This window comes from Oncorhynchus tshawytscha, linkage group LG07 (genome assembly GCF_018296145.1).
Source record: "Oncorhynchus tshawytscha isolate Ot180627B linkage group LG07, Otsh_v2.0, whole genome shotgun sequence".
Taxonomy (NCBI): Eukaryota; Metazoa; Chordata; class Actinopteri; order Salmoniformes; family Salmonidae; genus Oncorhynchus; species Oncorhynchus tshawytscha.
In genome coordinates this window covers 43822802-43843363 of record NC_056435.1, presented here as the reverse complement: position 1 = coordinate 43843363, position 20562 = coordinate 43822802, and the positions used below count along the sequence as shown (strand labels likewise).

The 20562-nt window shown below is 41.6% G+C and overlaps 3 protein-coding genes across 6 annotated transcripts in view; 2 read left to right on the top strand and 1 right to left on the bottom strand.

The window, feature by feature from the left end:
* Positions 1–6990: 6990 nt before the first annotated feature.
* Positions 6991–12212, top strand: LOC112255275 (guanylyl cyclase-activating protein 1-like). The gene is made up of 3 exons (XM_024428299.2): positions 6991–7357; positions 11795–11885; positions 12064–12212. Exons 1-3 carry the CDS (start codon positions 7061–7063, stop codon positions 12210–12212), a joined length of 537 nt encoding a protein of 178 aa, XP_024284067.1. The 5' UTR covers positions 6991–7060.
* Positions 12213–15005: 2793 nt separating this feature from the next.
* On the top strand, positions 15006–19637 carry LOC112254581 (interferon regulatory factor 6). The gene is made up of 8 exons (XM_024427287.2): positions 15006–15255; positions 15992–16174; positions 16340–16535; positions 16693–16785; positions 17039–17287; positions 17427–17819; positions 17992–18110; positions 18272–19637. The coding sequence occupies exons 2-8, from the start codon at positions 16001–16003 to the stop codon at positions 18506–18508; spliced, it is 1461 nt and encodes a 486-aa protein (XP_024283055.1). The 5' UTR covers positions 15006–15255; positions 15992–16000; the 3' UTR covers positions 18509–19637.
* Positions 19100–20562, bottom strand: part of LOC112254580 (TRAF3-interacting JNK-activating modulator) — a 10331-nt gene continuing 8868 nt past the window's right edge. For all 4 annotated transcript variants that reach the window (XM_024427283.2, XM_024427286.2, XM_024427284.2 and 1 more), the window contains exons 12-13: positions 20291–20382; positions 19100–20114 (exon numbers count right to left, since the gene is read on the bottom strand). In XM_024427283.2, the coding sequence (XP_024283051.1) occupies positions 19941–20114; positions 20291–20382 (266 nt within the window). In that variant the 3' untranslated portion in view covers positions 19100–19940. The remainder of the gene's footprint in view (positions 20115–20290; positions 20383–20562) is intronic.

The following is a 20562-nucleotide window of genomic DNA, read 5'->3' as shown; positions in this document are numbered from 1 at the left end:
GGGGCCGTTGTTTTGGAGGGCTCCCGAGTGGCACAGTGGTCTAAGGCACTGAATCTCAGTGCTAGAGGCTTCACTACAGACCTTGGTTCGATTCTGGGCTGTATCACAACTGGCCGTGATTGGGAGTCCCATAGGGCTGCGCACAATTGGCCCATCGTCGTCCGGGTTAGGGTTAGGCCGGGGTAGGCCGTCATTGTAAATAGGAATTAGTTCTTAACTGACTTACCTAGTTCAATAAAGGTTCAATAAAAAATAAATAGGATTCCACCTTCCTCCTATATTGTCATTTTGCATGTTTGATTTCTTCTATTCGTCCACGTCAGGATAATTGTAAATAGTAGCTCAAGTCTTTAGCCCAGCTTGGATATTGCCTGTAATCTAGACTGTTTTCTCTGCTACCGCACGGCAAGCGGTGCCGAAGCACCAAGTTTAGGACAAAAACTCTCGCACACTGACTTGGTACAGGTGCCCCCTGTATATAGCCTCGTTATTGTTATTCTTATTGCGTTCATTTTTATTATAACTTTTTATTTTAGTCTACTTGGTAAATATTTTCTTAACTCTTCTTGAATTGCACTGTTGGGTTAAGGGCTTGTAAGTAAGCTTTTCACAACACTTGCTGTATTCGGTGCATGTGACAAATAAAGTTGGATTTGATCTATCACTGGATGTTACCTGATGACATGTAGCCTTGTGAAATGAATCTCAGAAATGTGTAGAAACACACACTTCTATCTCTATTTTGCCATCTATGTAAACTTAGACCGTGAAGTCAATTAGTAGAGACCGTCTTCAGCACCTTCTTATGGTTTTCTTGGAGACAGGTACTAACCCTGTTTCTATTTCACCAGTGGGAAGTCACCATGTTGACCGGCGACCGATGCTGAGAGATGTTTAAAATATGCTGGCAGGCTCTTCTCAGACTCCCTCCCCATGGCTCTGAGAGCACAGCTACCTGTAGTCTATCCAGTGGATCAGCTGCAGTGCCAGCAGTAGTGCATGTCAAGAGTGCCTTGGATGTTTCTGGACATACTATGATGACTATGATGAAGTAAAATTCTATAAATCTGATTTTGACCGATTGTAGTACAGTATATTTTGACAATTGTGAGTAACAGTATAGTTTGACAATTGTGAGTAATGTTCTTTATGCACATAAGATCTTAGAGGTGAAGAAGTCTTCTGGATACAGTTAATTGGAATTCATATGTAAGAATAAATTGTGTGAGCACCAGAGACATGATTCAAAGCTCTGTGTTATGACTGCAATTTGCTGCACCTTTAAACCCTGTTTCTATAGCTCATAAAACATTAGATCCCGATCTGTGACGACAGCAGTGGATAATAGAGAGTGACTTCTGCATAACTTCTGCAATCTTACTGATGACTTATTCCCTGATTGTTTTATAAGTGTCCTCCTGACATGTAAAATCAGTGAATGAGCTTACTGATTACCAGAGGTGTGGACTCGAGTCACATGACTTGGCAATATGATGACTTGCAACTCGGTAAGTCGTGGCTAATATAGCCAACAGCTATATATTTTATTACTTTACTGGTGTATCATTGAGGCTAACGTAACGTTAAATCAATTATCCTCCAGTCAGTGCGGGAACGTGATCATTGCACCCGAGATTGAGCTACAACTGGCTAGGCAGTTACTGCTGTTCCTAAAACCATTGACATAGGTTAGCCTACTGTAACCACACAGAGAGAGTGTGTGTGTGTGTGTGTGTGTTAAGGTTGGGCGATTGTGTACAAGCCTACATCGCCCGATTGCGCCCTATAGTGATTGTCGATCACTATTGAGGGGGGTGTCTTTCTCATGGCCACCCCTGTATTTCCATGGAAATATAACGTTTATTTGGAAAGTAAGAAATATTTAGATAATTTTAAAAGCATTCATGATTTGTGTAAATGTCATATACTATTACTCGTGTAAAAAATATGAAATGGTGTTACATTTGGTGAAGAGCACATTATGACTTGTTTAGAGGACTCGAAACTCAAAGTTTAGGAATTGAGACTTGATGTGATACTTGACGGTCTTGACTTGAGACTTGACTCGGACTTGCCTGTCTTAACTTGGGACATGACTTGCGACTTGAGTGCTAAGACTTGAGACTTACTTGTGACTTGTAAAACAATGACTTGGTCCCACCTCCACTGATTACTCATGAGTAAATGAGTATCTGGGGTCATTTGATGGCTAAAACATTAAAAGTCTGACCGACATTGATTTGACTAGCCTAAAAATATCTGCAGTGATTAAACAAAGCACAATCACAGCAGGGAAGTTTAAACTGAACCACATAGAGTTGATTGTGTTTTGACTCAATCTATGAGATATTGTTACCATAGAAATAGAGTAATTTGTTTATTATAGTCATTCAAATTCTGTGATTGTGACACACAAAGGGATTTGGATTCCCCCCAAGGGTTCTGTTATTGATGATGCCACCAAACAGCATTGTGATGTCATAGGCCCAACATCAACAACTCGTTTTGTGGTTTCACTCTGAGGCCTCAGTAGCTCTAGGCAGGGCCACCAGGAGGCAGTCTCTGTTTGTAGGGGGAAGAAGGGGAATTTGAGGCTAGACGCCTATTGCTGTCTCTGCTCAGTCCAGTCACACCGTTCAGCCCATTCTCTCACTGTGATGGAGATGACACCAGATGGAGGAGCCTTAAAAATGTCTCAGGTAGCTCCACAACTGTTGTAGACTTACAGTCTTAAGAGTAAACTAGGGCAAGCTGAATGGATCACTTTGCGCTGAGTAAAAGGTGCTTGAGGGAAGGGTTTTGTGGGAGAGACAGACCAATAACACAAGCACTTCAAGGCCTCCTAAAATACTGGGCTGATCAGTGGTCTCACTGAAGTATTCTGTTTATGTAGAAGACTTGTCTGGCAGTGGTCTTCTACAGTTGGACACTGCTATCGAAAACACCAAATGTATCTTAGCTACATACACTATATATACAGTACCAGTCAAAAATGACACCTACTCATTCAAGGGTTTTTCTTTACTGCACACTCTTGGCATTCTCTCAACCAGCTTCATCTGGAATGCTTTTTCAACAATCTTGAAGGAGCTATATGCTGAGCACTTGTTGGCTGCTTTTCCTTCACTCTGCGGTCCAACTCATCCCAAACCATCTCAATTGGGTTGAGGTCGGTTGATTGTGGAGGCCAGGTCATCTGATGCAGCACTCCATCACTCTCCTTCTTGGTCAAATAGCCCTTGCACAGCCTGGAGGTGTGTTGGGTCATTGTCCTGTTGAAAAACAAACAATAGTCCCACTAAGCGCAAACCAAAGATGGTATCATTGCAGAATGCCATGGTAGCCATGCTGGTTAAGTCCGCCTTGAATTCTAAATAAATCACTGACAATGTCACCAGCAAAGCACCGCCAAACCATCACACCTCCTCCTCCATGCTTCACGGTGGGAACCACACATGAGGAGATCATCCATTCACCTATGGGCGGCAGGGTAGCCTAGTGGTTAGAGCTTTGGACTAGTAACCAAAAGGTTGCAAGTTCAAATCCCCGAGCTGACAAGGTACAAATCTGTCATTCTGCCCCTGAACAGGCAGTTAACCCACTGTTCCTAGGCCGTCATTGAAAATAAGAATTTGTTCTTGACTGACTTGCCTAGTAAAATAAAATACTCTGCATCTCAGAAAGACACAGTGGTTGGAACCAAAAATCTAAAATTTGGACTCATCAGACCAAAGCACAGATTTCCACCGGTCTAATGTCCACTGCTCGTATTTCTTGGCCCAAGCATTTCTTCTTATTATTGGTGTCCTTTAGTAGTGGTTTCTTTGCAGCAATTTGACCATGAAGGGCTGATTCACACAGAACAGTTGATTTTGAAATGTGTTTACTTGAACTCTGTGAAGCATTAATTTAGGCTGCAATTTGTGAGGTTGGTAACTTTAATGAACTTATCCTCTGCAGCAGAGGTAACTCTGGGTCTTCCTTTCATGGAGCCAGTTTCATCATAGCGCTTGGTTTTTGCGACTGCCCTTGAAGAAACTTTCAAAGTTCTTGAAATTTGCCCGATTGACTGACCTTCACGTCTTAAATTAATGATGGACTGTCATTTCTCATTGCTTTTTTATTTGTTTTCTTTTTTGATTGAACCTTTATTTAACTTGGCAAGTCAGTTAAGAACAAATTCTTATCTACAATGACGGCCTACCAAAAGGCAAAAGGCCTCCTGCGGGGTCGGGAGCTGGGAGTGGGGACGGGGGCTGGGAGCAAGAACAGCTTATTTGAGCTGTTCTTGCCATTTTATGGACTTGGTCTTTTACCAAATAGGGCTATCTTCTGTGTTCCACTCCTATCTTGTCACAACACAACGAACTGGCTCAAACACATTAAGGAAAGAAATTCCACAAATGAACTTTTAACAAGGCACACTTGTTAATTGAAATGCATTCCATGTGACTACCTCATGAAGCTGGTTGAGAGAATGCCAAGAGTGTGCAAACCTGTCATCAAGGCAAAGGGTGGCTAATTTGAGGAATCTAAAATCTTAAATATATTTTGATTTGTTTGTTTTTTTGGTTACTGCATGATTCCATATGTGTTATTTCAAAGTTTTGATGTTTTCACTATTATTCTACAATGTAGAAAATAGTAAAAATAAAGTAAAACCCTTGAATGAGTAGGTGTGTCCAAACTTTTGGCTGGTACTGTATATACAGTACAAAAGTATGTGGACACCCCTTCAAATTAGATTAAATCAAACACACAAGCCATGCAATCTTTATAAACAAACCTTGGCAGTAGAATGGCCTTATGGAAGAACTCAGTGACTTTCAACATGGCACTGTCATAGAATGCCACCTTTCCAACAAGTCAGTCTGTCAAATTTCTGCCCTGCTAGAGCTGCCCTGTTCAACTGTAAGTGCTGTTATTGTGAAGTGGAAACGTCTAGAAGCAACAAAGGCTCAGCCGCAAAGTGGTAGGCCACACAAGCTCACAGTCAGCTGGAATGGTGTAAAGCTCAATGCCATTGGACTCTGGAGCAGTGGAAACGCGTTCCCTGGAGTGATGAATCACGTTTCACCATCTGGCAGTCCGACGGACGAATCTGGGTTTGGCGGATGCCAGGAGAACGTTACCTGCTTGAATGCATAGTGCCAACTGTACATTTTGGTGGAGGAGGAATAATAGTCTCGGGCTGTGTTTATGGTTCGGGCTAGGCCTCTTAGTTCCAGTGAAGGGAAGTCTTAACAATACAACATACAATGACATTCTACGCGATACTGTGCTTCCAACTCTGTGGCAACAGTCTGGGGAAGGCCCTTTCTTTTTTAGCATGACAATGCCCCCATGCACAAAGCGAGGTCCATACAGAACTGTTTTTGTTTTTTTCTTTTAGATCTGTGTGTAAGAACTTGACTGGCCTGCACAGTGTCCTGACTTCAACCCCATCGAACACCTGTGGGATGAATTGGAGTGCCAACTGTGAACCAGGCCTAATCGCCCAACATCAGTGCCCGACCTCACTAATGCTCTTGTGGCTGAATGGAAGCAAGTCCCCACAGCAATGTTCCAATTTCTAGTGGAAAGCCTTCCCAGAAAAGTGGAGGCTGTTATAGCCGCAAAGGGGGACCAACTCCATATTTTATTTTTGTATCCTTTATTTATCTAGGCAAGTCAGTTAAGAACAAATTCTTATTTACAATGATAGCCTACCCCGGCCAAACCCTAACGACGCTGGGCCACTTGTGAGCAGCCCTATGGGACTCCCAATCACGGCCAGTTGTGTTCCAGCCTGGAATCGAACCAGGGTCTGTAGTGATGTCTCTAGCACTGAGATACAATGCCTTAGACCACTGTGCCACTCGGGAGCCCCAAATGCCCATGATTAATGCCCATGATTTTGGACGTTCGACAAGCAGGTGTCCACATACTTTTGGTCATGTAGTGTACTTATCTGTATTTCACTGCAATAATTAATCATATCCTGAAATATTTTGGGCCATCCATACCCTCCCCCTAATCTTAACAATATGAATTCATACGGGATATGTAGCTATTTTAAAAATATGTCTGTCTTTGACCCCCTCAGGTCCTGAGGAACCCACTGAAAACCCTGGTGCCTGTCAATGCCAGCAGGAACAGAGTGGTGGACAAGCAGATGGAGCTCCTTGTCTTCTCCTGGAGGCGACGACAGAATGGGAGGGCCCTGCTGCCCCCCATGACCCACACAGGCCATGCCACCAAACCATCCAGTGGTCCTCCCTGCAGCTCAGAGCCCCTGCCTTGGCTCAACGTGGGCTCCAATTCCCTGATGCCCTTCTTCACAGTGGTGAAGCCCACCTGCGGCTACCGCTTCTCCAGGGAGGCAGACCACAAGCGCCGGCACATCGGCATCCCTGCCAGCAACCCAGTCATGTGGAGGAGCTGCTAGGCATGGTCTCACAATAAACATGAAGTAGCCTAAAGCTGAATTGCCCTGAATTGACTGAATTGTATGTCCGAACTTTTCCCAGCTTGCAAAATTAGTATTTAAATCAAAACCTACTGAAATTCAAAGTTTGTATCATGAGTGAGAAGAATATGTATTGTTACTTGTGACTGACATTAAAATGTAGCACACAAGACCTTATACAACCCCTTGATGCTCTGTCATAGTGGACAGTGTGTGTAAACAGATCTCCTTGGCAGTTCCCACATGCCCCTTCCCAAAGGGTATCTATAAAGACCTAAAGGCTTAGTACTAACACTGAGACCAAAACACTAGCAGACCGCATCACCTAGTCCTGAGGTCTCTATTTTGTGTCTGTTTATTGCTCATTGATTGATAAGCAAGTGGACATGCGAGGGGTTAGTTACTTTGTCAAAGACGCACAAAGTTCTGATTGGCTGATAAGGGGCTCTCAGCATCCCTCTCATTACAAAACATTGTTTGACTGTAAACTTTCGCTGGATGGGTTCACACACAGAAGTTCTGTATTGTGGAATTATTTTATTTGCAGTGTTTTTCTTTTATCATCTTTTATTTAGATAATTGTTTAGTAAATCGTTTGCAGGCAGTAAAATTATGGGGAATAACAGTGGTGTCTCTATTGTAGGACTTGGAACCTGTGAGAATGATCAGTGGTACAGGAAATTCACAACGGAATGCCTATCTGGACAGCTCACCTTTTGCGAATTCAAACAGTTATTCGGCCTGAAAAACCTATCTGAAGCTTCTAAGGCCTATGTCATGCGCATGTTTGAAATGTTTGATATGTATGACGTAAGATTACTTTTATCTCGATCACTAATGTTCATAGTTTATACAGTGCCTATAGAACGTCTACACCACCCTTGGATTTCTTCACATTTTATTGTTACAAAGTGGGATTAAAATGGATTTCATTACATTTTTTTGTCAACGATCTACACAAAATACTCAAAGTGGAAGACTTTTTATTTTGATTTGTTATTAATAAAAAACATAACACTAAAAACAAAACACTAACTGATTAGATAATTATTCAACCCCCTGAGTCAATACATGTTAGAATCACCTCTGGCAGAGATTACAGCTGTGTCTCCTTGGGTAAGTGTCATAAGAGCTTTGACTACAGAGGTAGCAAAACTGTACTTCAATACTATGATTATCCCACACATAGCATGCAGTTGGGCCCAAGCTTGCTCTACAACATTAAAACCTTCACACAAAACATAAAGACATGGCTAAAGGCTAATCAGACTTGTGAACATAATCCCTAGCTGTGTATTGCCGCTTTCCATGTTGTCTGTTGTCTGTAGCTTGTGAGGTGTGGAAACACTTTGTCGCTTTAATGTATTTTATTTTGTTGCTTTTTGTGCTATTGCTCTGTCTGCGTGTGACGTGTTGCTTGTCCTATGTTGCTCTGCATGTGCTCACTGCTCATTGTTCGTCTGTATTGTTATTGTAATTTTTTTAAATAACCTGCCCAGGGACTGAGGTTGAAAATTAGCTGGCTGGCTAAAACCGGCACCTTTACTGAAACGTTGATTATGGTCCACTGTCCCTGTAAAAATAAACTCAAACTCAAACAGCTGTATTGAGCAATATTTGGCCATTATTCTTTTTAAAAAATGTTCAAGCTTTGTCAAGGGGTTGGGGATCATGGCAAGACAGCAATTTTCTAGTTTTGCCATAGATTTTCAAACAGATTTAAGTAAAAACTGTAACTTGGCCACTCCGGAACATTAGCTGTCTTCTTGGTAAACAACTCCAGTGCAGATTTGGCTTTGTGTTGTAGGTTATTGTCCTGCTGGAAGGTGAATTCCTCTCACAGTGCCTGGTACAAAGCAGATTGAAGCAGGTTTTCCTCTAGAATTTTTCCTGTGCTTAGCTCCATCCTGTTCCTTTTTATCCTGAAAAACTCCCCGGCCTTTGCCGATGTCAAGCATACCCATACCATGGGGCCTCCCAAGTGGTGCAGTAGCCTAAGGCACTGCATCACAGTGCTAGCTGTGCCACTAGAGATTCTGGGTTCGAGTCCAGGTTGTGACCGGGAGACCCATGGGGAGGCACACAATTGGCCCAGCGTCATCTAGGTTAGGGGAGGGCTTGTCCGGCAGGGATGTCCTTTTCCCATCGTGCACCAGGAACTCCTGTGGCGGTCGGGTGCAGTCAGCAAGCCAATTGTACGCTGCCTCAAAACTTGAGACATGTGGCATTGTGTTGTGTGACAAAACTGCACATTTTAGAGTGGACTTCTATTGTCCCCAGCCCAAAGTGCACCTGTGCAATGATCGTACTGTTTAATCAGCTTCTTGATATGCCACAGCTGTCAGGTGGATGGATTATATTGGCAAAGAAGAAATGCTCACTAACAGGGATGTAAACAAATTTGTGCACAACATTTGAGAGAAATAAGCTTTTGATGTGTATGAAAACATTTTGGGATCTTTTATTTCAGCTCATGAAACATGGGACCAACACTCTGTGTTGCCTTTATATTTTTGTTCAGTATATTTCAATTCCACTTTGTAAAGCAACAAAATGTGAAAATGTTCAAGGGCGTGTAGACGTTCTATAGATACTCTACCTGTTTTTGCATCATGTATTTTTTCATATAGACTGAGGGGTCTGGATTTTTGTATCATCAACATAACATCACACTTAAAAAGACTCAAAGATCAGTGGTTTGTGGTCAACTGAGGTACCCAGGGGCAACAATACCTCTATAAGAGATTTGGCCTAATTGGATATCCCCTAAAATATTAAACTGGCTTTATGTGAATTGATAAGCCATATTGTAATATTTGCTAAACAACTCGTGTGAAAACTATTAAACTTTAGCTCTGTATCAAGGAAATTGCACTCAAATTGTGTTGATTTAATAGTTTTAAAAAATGTGTTTCCATTACAGTGGCCATTCAGATATTAGGCTATTTATTTGTATTATATCTAGAATATGATATGAACTAGATTTCCATCCAACAGATTTTCATGTGAATATTCTACATTCCACATTAAAAACAATATGGTATTTTTCCCACCAGAGATGTTTCCATCAACATTACTTGTTGCAGATCAAATCTGTGCGTGATGACGGCAGCCAAGCATCGGTGAACATAAAAAGAAAATACCCTTGATATTAATTGGAAAGGAGCAAAGCTCATCACCTTCCACTTTCACCAGCCTGTGAAGTTCATCATCATGTATTTCATCTGTAGCCTAATAAACAACACAGTAAACTGCATGCTTTCCCAAGGAGTCGTAGTGGGAGGACCACACTATATGTCATCGCGTGACTCCCAAGTTCTTCGATATGATGGTTATTATATCAATATTTGTGCATAAAAACGTTTCCACCGCCATTTCTTGCATATTTAATTGTACCGACACAAAAAGGTACCACCTTGTCAAGCGTATTTTGTTTTGTCGGCATTTGGAAAGTTTACTCAGGCCTGTGATTTAAAAAAAAATATCCGACATGCACGGAAACCTGGTTCGTGGCACAGAAAATATACTATATTTATACAGTATCATTCAAAAGTTTGGACATCTACTCATTCAAGGGTTTTTCTTTATTTTTTATATTTTGTACATTGTGGAATAATTGGGGAGGACATCAAAACTATAAAATAACACATTTGGAATCATGTAGTAACCAAACAATTCTTGAATTATTCTACAATGTAGAAAATAGTAAAAATAAAGAAAAACCCTTGACATTTTGTTGTGTTGCAGCCTGAATTGAAAATGGATTCTATTTTTTTTTCACCCATCAACACACATTACCCCATTATGACAAAATAAAGACATCTTTTTAGAAATGTTTGCTCATTTTTTGTTAATGAAATACAGAAATAGCTAATTTTACTCACACACCTGAGTCAATACACGTTAGAATCACTTTTAGCAGCAATTACATCTGTGAATCTTTTTGGGTAAGTCTCTAAGATCTTTGCACATCTGGATTGTACAATATTTGCACAGTATTCTTTTCATAATTCTTCAAGCTCTGTCAAGTTGGTTGTTGACCATTGCAAGACAGCCATTTTCAAGTCTTGCCATAGATTTTCAGGCCAATTAAAGTCAAAACTGTAACTAAGCCACTCTGGAATATTCAATGTCATCTTGGTAAGCAACTCCAGTGTATATTTGGTCTTGTGTTTTAGTTTATTCTTCCTGCTGAAAGATGAATTTGTTTCCCAGTGTCTTTTGGAAAGCAGATTCAAGAAGGTTTTCTCTAGGATTTTGCCTGTGCTTAGCTCTATTACATTTATTTTATGCTAAAAACAACTCCCTAGTTGTTTTTTTCTTTCCGATGACAAGCATACCGATAACATGATGCAGCCACCACCATGCTTGAAAATATGAAGAGTGTTACTCAGTGATGTGTTGGATTTGCCACAAACATAATGCTTTGTATTCAGGACATAAAGTTTCTTTGACACATGTTTTGTAGTTTTACTAGTGCCTTATTGCGAAGAGGATGCATGTTTTGGAATATTTTATATTCTGTACAGGCTTCCTTCTTTTCACTCTGTCATTTAGGTTAGTATTGTGGAGTAACTGAAATGTTGTTGCTTCCGTCCTCAGTTTTCTCCTATCACTGAGGATTAAACTCTGTAACGGTTTTAAAGTCACCAAAGGCCTCATGGTGAAATCCCTAAACGGTTTCCTTATTATTCGCCAACTGAGTTAGGAATGACACCTGTATCTTTGTAGTGACTGGGTTTATTGATACACCATCCAAAGCATAATTAATAACTTCACCATGCTCAAAGGGATATTCAATGTCTGCTTTTTTATTTTTACCCATCTACCAATAGGTGCTGTTCTTTTCGAGGCATTTGAAAATTTCCCTGGTGTTTGTGGTGGAATCTCTGTTTGAAATTCACCACTTGACTGAGGGACCTGACAGATAATGGTATGTTTGTGGTACAGAGATGATTGCACACAGAGTGAGTCTATGCAATTTATTATGTGACTTGTTAAGCACATTTTTACTACTGAATTTATTATGGTTGCCATAGCAAAGGGGTTGAATTATTGTTGACTCAAGACATTTCCGCTTTACATGTTTCATTCATTTATAAAATATTATACAAACATAATTCCACTTTGATATTATGGGGTATTGCGTGTAGGCCAGTGACATTAAATCTAAGGTAATCCATTTTAAATTAATGCGTGAATTCTGAAGGCACTGTTGTGTTTAGCAGGCAATTTGGTAGTCTTGCCTGACACCTACTGGTTATATTTGAGAATTATATTTCGATGACAAGTCAAGTCATAAAGTCATGTTTCTAAACTCTCTTTCCTCTCCTGCTTCCATACTAGTCTATCCATGTCATCAATGAAGTAAACTATGAGATGTCATCCGAGGACCTTACCAACATGATGTTTGACAAGATCGATATCAATGGTGATGGTAGGTAATAAGATACAAGCATTTCGCTACACCCGCAATAACGTCTGCTAAACACGTGTATGTGACCAATAACATTTGATTTGAAGATACTAAGATTCCTTGTCTCAGTGTACAGGTTCCACATCATTGTATTTGTGCCACAGGGTTTGATGTTCATGTGCGTTTGTGTGTGTGCCAGGTAAGCTGGGCCTGGAGGAGTTCATGGAGGGCATCCAGAACGATGAGAAGCTGCTGGAGACACTGACCGCGAGTCTGGACCTCATACATCATCAGCAAGATCCAGGTCGAGATGAACCTCTATTGTTGCAGCACAAGAAGATTTTATGAGGAGTACGAGAGTGCCAGAGTGCAAGCGAGAGAGAGAGCCAGTGCGCAGGACAGACTGCCCACGGAGAACACTCAGGGATACCCAAAATGTATACACAAACGTATTAGTATATTTTTATATTCTTGTATGTTTGAAGAGATGAACTGGTTATCCTTCAAGGCATATCGAAATGTTTTCATACAGTAATGGCTGACTCTCAGTTCAGTCATTCCACCATGTACAGTTGGCCCTGCACAACTTTTGCAAAAACAGGATACTTTACTCATCATGTCCAATTGAAGTGTACAGCACTTGGTTGAATATGATTAGTATGCGTAGTACTGCTTTACCAATCAGAAGTAAATATCTCACATTACATTTGCTACGAAAAAGCATATCATATGTGTGTATATATGTGTATACACATATGTGTGTATGATGCATCTAGTTGTACAATTTGGTGACATTACACTGTCCTATTGTTTTTCCATTCTGTATCACCATCTCAAAGTCAAAAGTGCACAATAGACATGGTTTAGAGGCCCACCTCATTTGCCTATGACGTCAGTGAAATGACCTGGTTCTGAACAATCTGTTGCTTGTTTGGTCTTTTCAATGCATTATAGAAAGACAGAAGCTTCGAGGCACTCTGCTGAGCAAAAACTAATACATGAAGAATGGAGGGATGTCCCTCACCTGCCTCCCTACCACACATGATTGCCGAGAAATATTGAAGACTTGGTGATGTATCAGTAGTTGATTGAGACCTTTTATGTAAAGTCAACTAAACAGATCAAGCAAAACAGTTAAATACAGACAACATTGTTTTATTGTAGACTAGAGCTACACAGATTTTATTAAAGTACAGAAGTGAATGGCAAACTGGTCCAGTAATGTGTTTTCTCTGCTATTAATGCCTTTCCAATTTTAACTGACCAACAACAGCTTTACATCCTAACACACACACACACACAAGAAATTAGGCTGATTTTACTGGCCTAAAAATACATTTGCACGCACAAAGTCCCTGCCGAAACTACGGTGGGGACCTCTTGCCAGTGGCTAGTTTCTATGTGTGACTGTACCACCACGTGTATACAGTAAAACTTGTAATGGATGAGTAACAACGTGTATACAGTAAAACTTGTAATGGATGAGTAACAACGTGTATACAGTAAAACTTGTAATGGATGAGTAACAATGTGTATACAGTAAAACTTGTAATGGATGAGTAACAACGTGTATACAGTAAAACTTGTAATGGATGAGTAACAACGTGTATACAGTAAAACTTGTAATGGATGAGTAACAACGTGTATACAGTAAAACTTGTAATGGATGAGTAACAACGTGTATACAGTAAAACTTGTAATGGATGAGTAACAACGTGTATACAGTAAAACTTGTAATGGATGAGTAACAACGTGTATACAGTAAAACTTGTAATGGATGAGTAACAATGTGTATACAGTAAAACTTGTAATGGATGAGTAACAACGTGTATACAGTAAAACTTGTAATGGATGAGTAACAACATGTATACAGTAAAACTTGTAATGGATGAGTAACAACGTGTATACAGTAAAACTTGTAATGGATGAGTAACAACATGCAGATTTTGATTATGCTGAGCTGCGGGGAACCGGGAAAAGGCTTGTCATATCTTCAGGTGAATGCAGGGAGGGAGGCATTCTTAAATCAAACAGTAATCTGTGCTGCTCAGTCAATTTGTCAACAAGGCAGCATGGTGCATCATCCAGACATTTACAACATTACTTTCCATAAAATAACATTTTTCATTGGGAATGTAGATAGTGTTTTCATCCAAAGCAATCACTTTTGCATGTGCTTAATTATCTCACTTTTGTTTTGAGACGACTTCACCGTGGGCTTTGAACAGGGTACCTGGCTCACAGCCCAGTTCCGAATCGAATGCAATCAACTACAGCCTTTGCAAAACACACCTACATTGGTGCCCAGGCGAGATGTATCGAACCCCCTCACTGTCAGTGTAAATACGTAAAAGGCACATGGTGTGTGCTAAATGAAATTATAATCCTGGTGGATCCAGCCCTGAATGCTGATTGCTGTGGTATATCAGACCATATACCACCAGTATGACCCCCCAAAAAAAACAAATTCAGCCCTTAGCCATGTTATATTGTCCATATGCCACACCCCTCGTACCTTATTGCTTAATTATAAACTGGTTGGTTTGAGCCCTGAATGCTGATTGAGTGAAAGCTGTGGTATATCAGAATGTATATCATGGGTATGACCCCCAAAAATATTTGTACTGTTCTAATTACGTTTGTAACCAGTTTATAATAGCAATAAGGCACCTCGGGGGATTGTGGTATATGACCAATATACCACGACTAATGGCTGTATACAGGCACTCCACGTTGCCGTTGCTTGGTGCTTAAGAAAACCATTGGCCATATATCACACCTAATCGGGCCTTATTGCTTAAATAAATAACAACAAACTCCAAACTGCTTATTTCAAATGGCTTTTGAACTTTTGAAAACAACAAACCCATATAGCGATTTACAGATCATATGGTAACACAATTCTGACAAATATTGTGAGTCATTTAGTCATCATGGTCACAATAAGGCTCCACCGAAAGTGGTGCCACATTCAAGTCCTAATCGGATCTACGAACTCTGACATGTCCAATTTGCTAACTGGTTATAGTTATACACGTGCCACGTTCAACCAGTTATCAAGTCGGAAATGTCCACGTTTCTCTGTTCTGACTAGCACTTGAACGCGACATAATCTGGAACGGTGTGCCAGAATGAAATGTATGTGACGTCAAGGCTCTACCTGAGTTTCGTTAAGGGAAGCGGAAAAGGCATAAACTGCTCGGCCTGCTCCGGACATTATCAGAATTGTTTTCCCGTGATAAGAAGTATCCGTGGGTCATCTATACGTTTACCTGGATTGCAAAGGACATAGAAGTTCCAACGTTTTGGAGAATAATATTTTCCTGAAGCTTGGGATTCTACCTTCTCCCAGATCTTAAGTATCCTACTTCCTGGTCACGTTCAACAGCAGGTACGTTTCACAGCGGTTTCCTAGATTTGGTTTGTTTGCAACCATGAAATAGTTTTAAGTTCGTAACTTGATTAAAAAAAATAATAATAGTTGAAATCATTACTAACAATTTCTTTGTGAAAAAAAGTAGCCACTGGTCTTTCGTATGTTGCTCGAATTTACTGTGCGAGCAAGTGGTTGGAGGCATAACATACATGTTACAACAGTCTGTAGTCTATCCTAATGGATTGTTTGCTGGGAAGAAGTCCACCTTATGGTTCATTCATTTGAATTAATGTATTAACTTTGGACATTGCTTTATTTATGTTCCATGCTCAACTGACCTGTGTAACAACCATGTCCTGCAGTAGCATCATAAGACCAACCATATGCACTTTTGGGAGGACCTTTTAAGTAACAGCTGTAAATCAGTGAAATTGCATGTTATTCTGGGCTTTTTGAGGTCTGAGTAGAGTAATGAAATAAACTGACCTGTAGGCTGACCCGAAGCCACTACATTTTAATGTTTGCCTCTCAAAGTGGCCCAAGTCTATGTTTGAAATCTTGGTAGCCATGTAATGTTGGTCATCTTGTGCCCGCCTCAGACAAGTTGTGTTATGTCATGCCCTTACAGCACAGTTTTTCTGATACAGTGCTTCTAGTAGAACTGTTTTGAGATATATTGGTCAGGATGTCCACATAAGTGTACCATATGGATAGTAAATATCTAACCTGCCCATTGTGGCCCCCTCCCCAGACAATAAGCATGGCGTTGACCCCGCGGCGTGTCCGGCTCAAGCCCTGGCTAGTGGACCAGGTGGACAGTGGGTTCTACCCAGGCCTGGTGTGGATTGACCGAGACAATAAGCGCTTTAGGATCCCCTGGAAACACGCTACACGGCACACCCCCCAGCACGAGGAAGAAAACACTATTTTTAAGGTGAGTAAAGCACATCTCTGTAACAGTTTGTGAAACGATACATGTGGGCTAATGTGTTGGCAGATGAATTGGTTGTGGCTGCATCAACGGTGAGTGAAGTAAGGTTGATGTTAACTATATTCTCTGAATGTATTCTTCATCTGCTTCCTCTCTCCCCTGTACCAGGCCTGGGCGTTAGAGACCGGAAAGTTCCAGGAGGGTATTGATGATCCTGACCCTGCCAAGTGGAAAGCTCAGCTCCGCTGTGCCCTCAACAAGAGCAGAGAGTTCAACCTTGTCTACGACGGCACCAAAGAAGTCCCCATGAACCCCCTGAAGATCTACGACATCTGTGACATCCCACAGCCCCTCAGTAACCCAGGTAACTGGTCATCGATGACATAAAAATATAATAATTATACAACCATAGTAGATATATGATTATTTACAGTCACTTGTTGGGTTTGGTAGCGGCTCTGAAACGTATTTAAACTTTTGCCATCCCTTGCTCTCCTCCTCATTTTTCTCTCTCTCCTCAGGATCTTCAGACCCTGGGTCTTGGACACCAAATGATGGGGATGAAGATGAATCAGATGGCTCAGAGCCCCTCCCTCCATATCCAAAATCCAACGGTTAGTCATGTCAAATATCTCTCTCTATTTATTTGAGACCCCCTCTAATACTAATTCTTAATTTTTACCACATTTATCCTAGACCACATAACAGTCCAGATCTAGCCTCTAGATAATGTTTTCCAACTTGCCTGGTCCAAGAACAACCCCCTGCCCCCCTTTTGTTTGGCTTACTCCCAGTTTTGATTCCAATATCCCAGTATGGTTTTTGGTATGTCAACTAATCATGCCTTGTTTCTCTGTAACCAATCAGGCACCAGCCCCGCTCTTATGTGGTCTCCACCGGGGTCTGTATCGCCACTCCAACCCCCCAGCTGCCCCCCATCAGTTGAAGTGTGGCCCAAAGAGGAAGTTAAGCTGTGGCCCAAAGAGGAGCCTTTGGATATGGAGATGCAGCCTTCGCCCCTGGAGATGGCACCCCCTCCCACACTGGACATGCCTCCCCCTCCCATGCCTGACGTGATGTTCGCCTCCCCAGAGATGTGGATCAGCTCCTTGCCTAGTGAGAACACTAACACAACTACACAAACTCCTCCATTAGATAAATATAGGACTGAATACAGTATTTCAGCATCTTGTCCATACAGACAACCAATGAGTGACTCTCTTTATCTTCATGTGTTTCGTTGTCTCTCCCTCAGTGACAGACCTGGAGGTGCAGTTCCAGTACCGTGGTAAGGAGGTGTGTCCAGCCATGACGGTCAGTAACCCCCAGGGCTGTAGGCTTTTCTACGGGGACCTAGGTCCCATGGTCAACCAGGAGGAGCTGTTTGGTCCTATCAGCCTGGAGCAGCTGAGGTTCCCCTCTACTGAGCACATCGCCAACGACACGCAGAGGGTCTTCACCAACCGCCTGCTGGATGTCATGGACCGAGGCCTCGTCCTGGAGATCAGCGGCCATGACATCTATGCCATCCGCCTCTGCCAATGCAAGGTGTACTGGTCAGGCCCTTGCGCCCCCAACCCCAAAGCACCCAACCTCATAGAGAGGCAGAGGAAGATCAAGCTGTTCTGTCTGGAGTCCTTTCTCAGTGGTAAGCAGTGACTCCGATCCTCTTAGCATAGACTCTTCACACATCTTTCTTGTGTTTTAGGCTGGGCCCTTATGCGGTATTGTGATAGTGTGGCATGTACTGTAGCTGTTATTGCATGTGTGCTGTGAGACTAAATTGCTATGTGATATGATTGTGATGGGTTTGTGTGCAGATGTGATAGCCCATCAGAGGGGCCAGTCGGCCAGCCCTCCTCAGTTTGACATCAACCTGTGCTTCGGAGAGGAGTGGCCTGACAGCAGACCCAAAGAGAAGAAGCTCATCATGGTGCAGGTGCGAGACTGTCTTTGTATCAGGATGCAATGATTCATAGAAAACTCATTTAAATATTTGTTTTTCATTATTTTAAAATGTTGAATTGACCCTCAAGCATGTGTTTTGTTGAGTCCCTTAGCTGTAACTGCCACGTCTTTTGGCCCTCTGCTCCCCTCCAGATTATTCCAGTGGTAGCACGTATGATCACTGAGATGTTCTCAGGCGACTGCATGCGCTCCTTCGACAGCGGCAGCGTGCGCCTGCAGATCTCCATCCCAGACATCAAGGACAACATCGTGACCCACCTCAAGCAGCTGTACCGCCTGCTGCAGACCCACCAGGGCCAGGAAGGCTGGCCTCAGGCTCTGGCCCCAGGAGCCGGCATGCACCTGTCCCCGGCCCTGCATGCCCAGTGAAGTAGCCTAGTCCACCACGGCCCTACCAGACCAGTCAGTCTCTCTCACACACAGCTCTGTTTGGACACTGCTGCCTCTCTACTGCTGGTCCAAGAGGGGATCTATAATCAGCAAACTAGTACTTATGTTTATAGAGGCATGTTCATCAGAATAGGGAGAGGAATCGCATTGCTTTAGCTTCTTTTCCCCCTTTTGTTATTATGGTCTATTATAGGGTTCATTGGTCCATGTGTATATATTGTGGTAAATGCTGCTACCAGGCATTGTAATTATACTGTTACTGTGGCAGTCAGTAAAACATGGTGTGGTGATAGTCTGTCTGCAGTTGTAAGCTCCAGGGCCTTGAACTAGAGCAGCATTGTGGGTCAAAGTCCTGTAGGCTGCAAGTCAACATTGAACATCGTCAATGAGTTACAGACATGACCCTGGTCGCCAGTTACACAATACAGTCAGTGACTTCTGAATAATCATCCAGCTTTGTCCTGGTCCTTGTTCATAAAACACGATCTCAATCTCATGTTTGCTACCTGTTTGAGTGCTAATGCATTTTAGTAGATTTAGTTGAACTTTCATCAATAAGTGATAGATACATGTACTTTAAGTTATCAGTTTATTATAAACAATATAAAGAAAAAGTAGCATTGTGACATTTGCATTTTAAGTCATTTAGCAGACACTTATCCAGAGCGACTTACAGGAGCAGTTAGGGATAAGCTCCTTTCTCAAGGGCACATCAACAGATTTTTCACCTACTCTGCTCGGGATTTGAACCAGCGACCTTTCAGTTACTGGCTCCCCGCTCTTAACTGCTAGACTACCTACCGCCCATGACTGTTGAGATCCATTCCTTCATGTGATTCTAACTGGTCTTGCTAGGTATGTGAACAGTTTACTATAACTTAGTTTTTTGTGAAGATCATTTAAAGATACTAGTAGAGAAAATCATTTAAATGTTGATGATTTTCCAGATGTATATCCTACACTTATCATTATATGGAATTTAATCTATTTGTTTTGGCCTATGAAAATAGTATAAGGGGTGTGCTCTTAATGTTAGAAAGGATCTCAACTCTTTTTTCCCTCTAATGATTTGTATTTTCCTTTTTTTGAAATAAAAATGTCAAATTAGCAAAGCGGTCAGTTATTTAAAATGTCTGTTTTACTGTCCAGTTATAAGTGGCAAATGTGTCAACTATACTGAGGACATGTATTTGACTGAGCGAATACCACAAGTAAGCATGAACAAGAGGCAGTAACCATAACGCATGGTTATGAATACAAATTGACTTCAAGATGCAAAGATATTTACGATGGCAAAAAAAAAATTGTATCCAGTGTGATGTAAAAATACATAGAACATACTGTATTTCCCAAACCTTTTAGAGCAAGTTCTTCAGAGGTTTGATCAGTTCCCAGGTCTTGTCATATGGGCCTATAGCAATGCTGTGGTAATGTCATAGAGGTACTTCTCTGTGTGTTCCTGTAGTACTTGGTAAAGGTCCCACAGCTGATTTGTCGTGGGGATATTGGCCAGTAACAATGTCAAAATGGCCACCATCATGACTACCACGAACAGGGTCAGGATGAACCAGGGATGACAACGTCTCTTGGTGGAAAAAGAAAGATTCTGTCAGTATCAAGTTCAATATAGGATTAAAATCGAGCAGAGCTAATAAAAATGTTGGAGACGTACAGGATGAAGACATTGGCGACAGAAAGTGATTGATTGTGCTCTGGGTTTGACATGACTAAGATGAAAAGGAATTGTAGACAAATTCTGACCTCTCTCCTTTTGACATTGGCTTCCATCATGCTTTGTTTCTTGTTGCTGGGGTGTGACATGGCTGGCTGAAACTGCTCATCCAATGAATGCTCTATTGATGTCAACACATTTACAGACTAAATATCATGGTCAAAATAGCAGTTAAAACAACTTTGACCCACTACAATAATTTACGCAATCCAACTTTTATTTAAATCTGCTAGTGGATATATAATGTACAGTTGTGGCCAAAAGTTTTGAGAATGACATTAATTTTCACAGTCTGCTGCCT

What these genes read in the sequence shown, in the direction of transcription:
- LOC112255275 (XM_024428299.2), top strand. Translation starts at nt 7,061, where the DNA reads ATGGGGAATAACAGTGGTGTCTCTATTGTAGGACTTGGAACCTGTGAG. An exon ending in CTTCACATTTTATTGTTACA is followed by an intron (nt 7,358 to 11,794) that starts AAGTGGGATTAA and finishes CTTCCATACTAG; the next exon opens with TCTATCCATGTCATCAATGA. An exon ending in GATCGATATCAATGGTGATG is followed by an intron (nt 11,886 to 12,063) that starts GTAGGTAATAAG and finishes TGTGTGTGCCAG; the next exon opens with GTAAGCTGGGCCTGGAGGAG.
- LOC112254581 (XM_024427287.2), top strand. Translation starts at nt 16,001, where the DNA reads ATGGCGTTGACCCCGCGGCGTGTCCGGCTCAAGCCCTGGCTAGTGGAC. An exon ending in ACAGCCCCTCAGTAACCCAG is followed by an intron (nt 16,536 to 16,692) that starts GTAACTGGTCAT and finishes CTCTCTCCTCAG; the next exon opens with GATCTTCAGACCCTGGGTCT. An exon ending in TCCATATCCAAAATCCAACG is followed by an intron (nt 16,786 to 17,038) that starts GTTAGTCATGTC and finishes GTAACCAATCAG; the next exon opens with GCACCAGCCCCGCTCTTATG.